At 34.8% G+C, this 8,628-nt stretch overlaps 1 protein-coding gene across 1 annotated transcript; it reads right to left on the bottom strand.

Moving 5' to 3' along the window:
• Positions 1 to 3,934: 3,934 nt before the first annotated feature.
• Positions 3,935 to 8,308, bottom strand: LOC120632041 (39S ribosomal protein L11, mitochondrial). The gene is made up of 4 exons (XM_039901801.1): positions 8,017 to 8,308; positions 7,045 to 7,234; positions 5,881 to 6,047; positions 3,935 to 4,121 (listed from the first exon to the last, which is right to left on the bottom strand). The coding sequence occupies exons 1-4, from the start codon at positions 8,149 to 8,151 to the stop codon at positions 4,023 to 4,025; spliced, it is 591 nt and encodes a 196-aa protein (XP_039757735.1). The 5' UTR covers positions 8,152 to 8,308; the 3' UTR covers positions 3,935 to 4,022.
• Positions 8,309 to 8,628: the final 320 nt, after the last annotated feature.

The following is an 8,628-nucleotide window of genomic DNA, read 5'->3' as shown; positions in this document are numbered from 1 at the left end:
ATAGAATCTGCGCAAAGGAAATTTGTTAAAAATAATGATCTGTATCCTCTACTACTTTGCTTCCATAGCATATTTATTATGTTTATATTTTTTTTTGTAGCTTTCCCTTACGTTAAAACGCACAACCCACCTTAGCTCCGTCCCTGCGTGAAATTGACGCTTAAATTAACTTTTAAACGTAGGTTCTATTCAAACTGACTTGACATAATCTTCTCTTAGATCTTCTGAACAGACTGGGTGATGTGATAAATAGGCTAACGATAGGTGTTCAAATGTTAAACTGTGCATGAAACTGCGTACATTTCTCATAAACTGAACTCTGAAACCTAAAAATAATGCTCAAGAAACACTATTGCCTTAATAAGTTATGAACGTGCCATAGTTATGCATTTTTTCTCGCTCTGACATTTGACAAGTGCTGTCAGTTGAAGTGTGGCAAAATGCTGTGTAATTATTCCGACGTTAAGCTAACGCCTAATAAAGAGAGAGCTATGCACGGAGTATATGATCCAACGGATAAATGATGAAAGTAACAATACGTGATCAAATCAGAAATTGAAGGAGATACGTAGAACCAACCAGAGCGCTCCTTTTCCACCAGAGAATGTTCTTTTACCTGGCGGTAGGATTCGGCCGTGGGTAGTTACCACCTTATTGACAAAGACGTGTCTTCAACCGTTCCGGTACGATTTCGCGATAAACCGATTAGCACTCTAATCTGTTTATCGCGAAATCGTACGTCGTTGGATGTCCACAAGCTTATATGTATGCATGCATGTATGATCTTTCGCAGGGTTGCGCAATTTAATTTTTGAACATGTACAGAATACCTTTAGATATAGTTATAATTAGATAAGGGCCAGTAAGATGTAAATATGTGTCATAATCAATTCAATTATTTTTGCACATATAAAATGTTTGTATTAATAGAAATATTTAAATCTTGATGTTGGAGTAAAAGTTAACTTACCAAATAATTTGTTTTTCTTACTACGTAAAGCACAGATTTGATTTTAGTTTATTGAATCTATTTTAAAAGTTGGTTAAAGAAGATTTAAGTTTAGTTCTGTAAAAAATCAGTAAGTAGGTCATTTAATTTTATATAAGTAGTTCCGACAATTTTATGTGTCGGTTTTATCTACAAGTACACAGATAAGTGTCGCAGACGATTGTCAAATCGGAATTTCATCCGAAAATACAGTGAAACCGTTTTTAATCTTTTAACGTTTTAAGTTGTATTTGTAAAATTGAAGACGTTTTGTAAAATTCCAATTAGGATTTTTTAAATTGAGTACTGTAATATTTTCAAATGCAGATCTGACACTTATCTATGATTATGACATACCGTATTACACTACATATACTAAATAAATAAGTACCCAATAATCAAAAAAAAAACTATTTTCACTATACGTATGTATTTGAATATTAGCTTTAGATTAGGTGCTAAATTGTTAATGTTTAAAAATATATTTATTGGGTGTTGTGAGTTTTGACTTAGTTTAATTTTTGTAACATTTGTAAATGTGGGCTCAGTGTGTGTCATTATTTTTGTGTAATAAGTTGGAAATCAAAGTATGAAATTAAAAAAAATTAAAATATTAACGCCCGATAAAATGTGTTTCACACACTTGTCAATACCAATCGGTAATACTGTTTTGGAAACAAAATTTAAGAAAATATTCCCTCTAAACGATTACCTAATATTGGTTATGAGGTTAACAAATTCTGTTAACTGCATAATGAACGGTTTCCTTGTAAGCTTTGATCGGGTTGAATGACCGCTTGTGTTCGATTCCGTTTGAATACGTGCACGTTACGCGGCTAAGGAGCCGTTTGATATTTGGTTCCTAAATCAATTTGTTCGAAATATGTGCTAAGGGCTTTAATTTATAAATATAATGTTATTAAGCGATCTTATACCGATTGACATGAAACCAATGACATAGTGTTTCGGCGTGGGAGCATATCTACAAAAAAATCTTTTTAATTACCTACTTAATAGGTAGAGGTTAATTTAAGTTCTACTATAAAAAAAACTATGCCTGTTATGTTCGAATACACTTTTCTTTGAAAAAAAATGGATTATTTTATTTAAATTCCATAAAAAAATATGACAAGTTAAAAGTTGACACAGATTATTCCAAATTGAGATTCAAACAACGTGACTATTATTAAATCTATGAAGCGATATATACAGCAGTTTTTTTTTTACTACAATTCTGACTAACTAGTCATCCGCTGTATAGGTACACGATTAAATGATTAAACGCACCTAATACATAACGTCAAAGAAAAATGCACCTAAAGTACCTCTTCATGGAATCTCAATTTATGTACAACTGATTTTTTATTTTAGAAATATAACCAAAAAGACACTGCAAAAGAAAACGAGTTCGAGCTTTAAAAAAAATGCAATTAAGTTTATTTTCCATTGGCTCTAGTAATCCTGTTCGATACTCTGAAAAACGATTACAATCGCGGACGTATTAATGTATGACAGCTTTATTACATGTTTGTATAGTGTTGTTTCTAGTGTATGAAGCGTTAATGAAATGAAAATTTATTTGTTCACATAAAACAATAGCAGATAAGGCGGAGAACTTCTGTTAAGTTTAAAACCTGTGCCAGAAGATCTCGCTCTTCCATTACAAAACACATTTTTATCTCAATTTATTTAAATACTACTTTTTTTTTTTTTTTTTTAATTTCTGACATGCGAGTAAAACATGCAGTGTGAGTGCGATTATGTTATGTGTACGTGCGTGTGTGTGTGTGTGTGTGTGTGTGCGAGTGTGCACGCGTGCGTGTGTATGTGTGAGAACGTGCTTGCGTGCGCGCGTGCGTGTATATGCGTGAGGCTGATTATTACTTAAGTAATAAACCTTATTGTTTAATAAATTTAATGCCTTACTTTATCAGTTGCAAAAGGAGTTCAGTTTTTTCATATGTTAGTGATTGTAACCATTGAGTAATTTTTGAGCGTTGGCGACGCGTTGGCCTTCACACATCATATTTAAGCTTTATATCGTGAACCTACTATAGTGTTGTTAAAGGATATGACGGGGGCAACGTGTGGTCCACACGTAACTAGCAGAAAAAAAAAGAGTTGGTATATGGCATAAAGGATGTTACAAAAAAATAAAATAAACTTACATGAACATACATACTAGATTTACATATTAATTTATTATTTATTTTTATTACAGTTAAATTCCGACTTTACATGCTTGAAGTTGAGGGTCGAAAATACCAATTTCAGAAGATAGAATTGGTATTTTCAGAGTGCAGTTGACTCTCATGAAGATAAGTAGTACTGCGTACAGGAGTACGTATTTTAGCTCCTATGTTCTCAAAATTGCGGCCTTGTGCAGACATGTTTGTAAGTGCGGACTTTTAGCCTGACGGTTTCTCTCTTCAGGGAAGTGAAACCAAAAAGCCATTTTGAGGATTGCTTCAGTTTACTTATTATTAAATTTATCTATAGTATCCAGCGAACGAAAAAAACATATTGATAGTTATATAGTGGAATTGTTATATTTTTAATTTTTATATCGTATTTTTTGGGTTTATTTACATCAAATAAATAAAACAATAATAATAATATATAAATATAACTGCCTCGAAAAAACACACATCGCCATCTAGCCCCAAAGTAAGCGTAGCTTGTGTTTTGGGTACTAAGATGAGTGATGAATATTTTTATGAATAATATACATGACAAACATTCATGTTCACCACACAAACATTTTCTCGTGGTGGGAATCGAACCCACGGCCTTGGACTCCAAAAGCTGGGTCGCTGCCAATGGAGCGTCCAAAAATAAAATAAATAAATAACTAAGCAGAATCGTATGTTTCAAGAATTAACGCCACGGGTTCGATTCCCTCCCACATACAATCCACATCGCGCACCATTAAAAAATAAGACAAAATGTATAATAGGTATTATTTATATATCTACAATTTATTTAAACCTTTATTATTCTAGTCTAAGTACTATTACAGAATAGGACTATACAATTATGCAGTTCTTAACATTTTCGCTTCCCGTTTCTCTTGCAATAGTTTTTTCTGCTCCTCTATAGTTGCTTTTCTTTGGTTGAGGAATTCACCGTACTCCTGGATAATAAGAAATGGAGTCATCATATCAGCCCATTACCGGCCCACTAGAGTGCATGGGTCTCCTTCCATACTGAGAAGGGGTTAAGGCCTTAGTCCACCGCGCTGGCCCAGTGCGGATTGGTGGACTGCACAAACCTTCGAGAACATTATGGAGAACTCTCAGGCATGCAGGTTTCCTCACGATGTTTTCCTTCGCCGTTAAAGCGAGTGATATGAAAATTGCTCCGAAAAGTTAGTGGTGGTGCGAACACGGTCTCCGAAAGAGAGCTATGCTCCAAAGAGTCATCAGAAATCATCATCGAGTTCATGGACGTCCACTGCTGGACATAGGTCTTTTATCTTCTCCGGATTCCCCAGTCTTGTGTCGCTTGCGTTCAGCGGCTCTCTGCGACTCCACCACTGCGGTCCGCCACTATATTAATACTGCGTTGAGCGGTGCGAGATCGCTATCCCAGCACCTTAAGACCCCGATTTTTATCAGTTTAATGTCGTTGCAGTAGTAAGTAATATACCCCATATTGGGGTAATAAGTCCATGATATGAAAGCAATGGACGTTGGGGTCCCAACGTGCTTTATAATGAATGAGTTATAATAAAGATCTTTATCTAACTAACTTCTATGTATTCTTATTTTTAATTTTTTTCTGTGGTGTGAAATAATTGTAGTTTATGCGTCAAGTTTAATATAATTTTATTTGTACTTTTTGTTTAATTTAATTCCAAGTTGTGTACACATACTTTGGGTTTTAGCTTAGCACAGAACTTGTTATTATTTATATTAAGATATAGCTTTAGTTATTACCTGTTTTGTGTACCTAATGACAATAAATTAATAAATCAATTTTGGTTATATTGCATTTTACCATTAAGGCGGTATTAGGCGGTATTAGGCGCGTGAGCTAAAAGCGAACGCGCTAAGAAAGCAGAGAGTATAACAAATAATGTTACGCGTTTTGTAAGAGGATTTTCCTCATACTTGCGAGGAAAAAAACAGGATATATTTTGAAATACGTTGTCAGAAATTAGCTAACTTTTTTTTGCTGTTTTTCTACCTTATGAAAGTTTCGTAGGCCACTGTCTAGATTTCGGCTGAAACAGTATCTTCATTTGTATTCGTGCCTCGATTATTTATATCTACTATTGCTCTACTTTCCAATTTTAACTGGTCATTTTGAAATATCAATAATCGACCAAAAAGCGAAAATATTAAAAAAAATATTAAATATTAATTACGGAAAATAGCGCTACGGCGACTATAAAATTTGCCAAATAGGGTAGCTAAGGTGAATAAAACTGATTTTCAAAATCGTCAATAAAGTGCATTTTATTTCCTTCAGGATAAATAATGGCAATAGGGTTGACCCTCCAGGTGTCAAAGTGTAGAGATATTGGATACTATTATTGGATAATATGGAGTTTAATATGACATGGCGAGTCGATCACCGCAATCTACTCCCTCATAGTGATATGTATGGTTTAATTGCTTAATAATTATCTACGAGTATACCAGCAACAAAGTACCATGAGCAGTATCTGATCTGAATGTCCTTACCTGTAGTATCCACTGATCCGTGTTCGTATCTGTGGTTTTTTTTCTATTGTTTTTGATCGAAATTTGGACTAAACTTAAACCCTACGAATTACAATCTTTAGACAGATTTTTTTTATTTTGCGCTATGTTTTTTTTTAATGCTCCTTAAATAATAGTGGAAACAATATTTTTTATGAATTATGATGCGTGTATTTAAATATTTACCTTCGGATCAAGCTCCTTCACCACTTCAATTCCACAAGTCCTGGCAGTAGCTATTAGCATGGTGCATATATCCTTCAATGGTTTCCAATCGAGGGTCGGGTCTTGGGATTTAATTTGAGCTATTTCATATAAGTGTTTCAGGGTGATTTTGCCACTGGTTTCCCGTACTGAAAAATGAGTATTAATACTTCAGTATGGAGCCTTGCATACCTTATTTCCGCAATCTTCATTTTTTGTCACGAACATACTTCATCATCAACTCATTACCGATCAACTACAGGGCACTGGTCTCCTCTAAGAAAGTGTTTAGGCCATAGTCTACCGTGCTGGCCAAGAGCTGATTGGTAGACTTAACACAGGCGTGCAGGTTTCCACACAATATTTTCCTCCACCCTTTAAAGCAAGTGATATATAAATGGCTTATATTAAAAACGCACATAACTCCGAAAAGTCAATGGGTGCATGCCAGGGCTGGAGCTTGGTCTCAACGAAAGAAAGCCGAAGCCATACCTACTAGGCTATCACCGCTTTAAATATCGAAGAACTACCTACAACTAAATTGAATATGTATTTTAGTATTTTTCTCTCTTCAAATTCAATTTTTTTTTTATTAATGGAGGCCTATCACAGGCACTTATGAAGCGTTCATACATATATGTTTACATAATTGTAAGGGGATGATGATAACTTCGTACGCCAACTTAAACCTAAAGCTACGAGGGTTAGCTGGTCTAAGAGCCCACAATAAACTTAGCTGGGTAATTTTTTTTTTCTTTATCACCATCTCACAGTCTTGACCATTACTATAAGTTGTAACCACACGTCTCTCAAATAAACCATTCCTTCAGGATGCTTCAACAATAAAAACAAACGCGGCCGAATTCATTGGCAACAGTTACTTATATTTAAGAATCTCTTAAATATTCTTAACCTAACCTAACACCTCGACTGACTGGACAATATGTATGAAATTTTGTATATTTATTCCTAATGGGGGCTGCAGTCAGTGTGTCACCAATTTTAATTAAAATCATATTTAATGTAGCATTGCTTTATTGGGCAGGAAAACATCTTTCGGGTCAGCTAGTGCATTGTTATATAAAAAAACTATTATTAAAAAATAGCTTTAGCTACGGTTACCATTTTTATAACCATAAGTTATACCTGGTTCCATAGCCCCTCTATTAATCCCAGCAGCTTGTTTCAAGAAGTAAGTTGCAGGTGGTTGATGTATGACGAGATTGTAAGACCTATCTGGGTTCACTTTGACTCGGGTGGGCAAAGGAATGCCTTGTTTGATGTTCGCCGTACGCTCATTGAAGTCCTTGCAGAAGGCTGCTACATTGATATTGCGCTAAAACAACAATCGTGTTATCATTATAACAAGTAACATTTGTAATAAGTTCTTTTTTTTAAACTGTCACTGGTTTTTTAGTACTGTAGTGTAGGTAGGTTGCTTGGAGTGTAGGTTATTATAATTAACGGGACGCCTGCCAATGCCAGACGGGTGATTAGTACTGTGTAAGGACTATTCCACTCTATTCCCCATGTTGAGACACAGGTTTACTGGTGTCCCGGCAGCATCCCCCCTGAAACCTACCAGTCTCTTTTGTGAACCTCAGGATATCCCCTATAGAGAGGTTTGCTAGGTCTTCTACGCTAGCAAACCTCTCTATAGGGGATGGAGTGTAGGTTACTATTTCATATATTGGGTCTAGTTTCATATTTTTACTGTGACTTAGTTCTCCTCCCAAAATTAGAAGGTTTAGACTGGCTAATTATGATCAGCTGGAAAATGTACTCTTCAAGCTATGTTTACCTGACATGTCCCTCACACCAAAGTGTATGTTATAAATCTGTACATATTGTATAATTGTAAACTTCTTCCTATTTGAGAATCTATGTTGATGGCCTAGTGGTTAAAAATCTTAGGGCCTTCGTATCGGAGGGGCCGGGTTTGATCCTCAAGAACTACATTATTCGGACATATCAAAATACAAAAGAATTCTGGCGTTCATCGGTTGAAATATTTGTTAAAAAACAATAACAATAATTTCGATACTCATAATGTTGCACTATGAAGATTTGCAGTCCACGCGCTGGAGCTAAAATATTATTTTATAGACAAATAAGCACCTGTCCTAGCATGGGTCCCAACGGTGGACCAGGAGCTGCCATTCCAGCAGGAATGTCTGTCCTTAACTTCGACGAATGGTCTATTTTATCGGCAACTTTCTTCATTGATTTTAATCGAGCTACGGACTTCGACATTTTCCTAATCAAACAATAAGAGCAGATAAAAAAATTTAGTAAAATACAATATAATAGAGGTCGTATCACTAGTTTCAATTACTATAGTAGTAGATATTGGAATAATTAGAATTCGAACTCAAAAAAGACAACATAACCTATAACTAATTTTCAGAAATGACAGAACAGCTGACATATATTTGGAAATATTATCAGAGGACATTTGTTTATTATTCATTGGTCTTAGATTTAACCTGTGGATTTGACTTTCGGAATTTACATCTGGGATACGGATTCCAGTTCTAAATGTTTTGAGTTTTGGCTTACTACTTGACTATTCACAAACAACTTACTAAATTATCATCCAGAATTTTATCAATTTTAAATTGCTAGGCTATATTTATTTAATCTAGAAAATAGAAGACAAAGAGGATGTTAACACTGCATAAATATATTAATTATTTCAACTATTCGTTTGTGGTGAATGTCAAACGAAAT

The sequence above is a fragment of the Pararge aegeria genome, chromosome 19, assembly GCF_905163445.1.
Source record: "Pararge aegeria chromosome 19, ilParAegt1.1, whole genome shotgun sequence".
Classification (NCBI taxonomy): Eukaryota; Metazoa; Arthropoda; class Insecta; order Lepidoptera; family Nymphalidae; genus Pararge; species Pararge aegeria.
The sequence above is the reverse complement of the archived record's forward strand: the minus strand, read 5'-3'. Positions and strand labels throughout refer to the sequence as shown.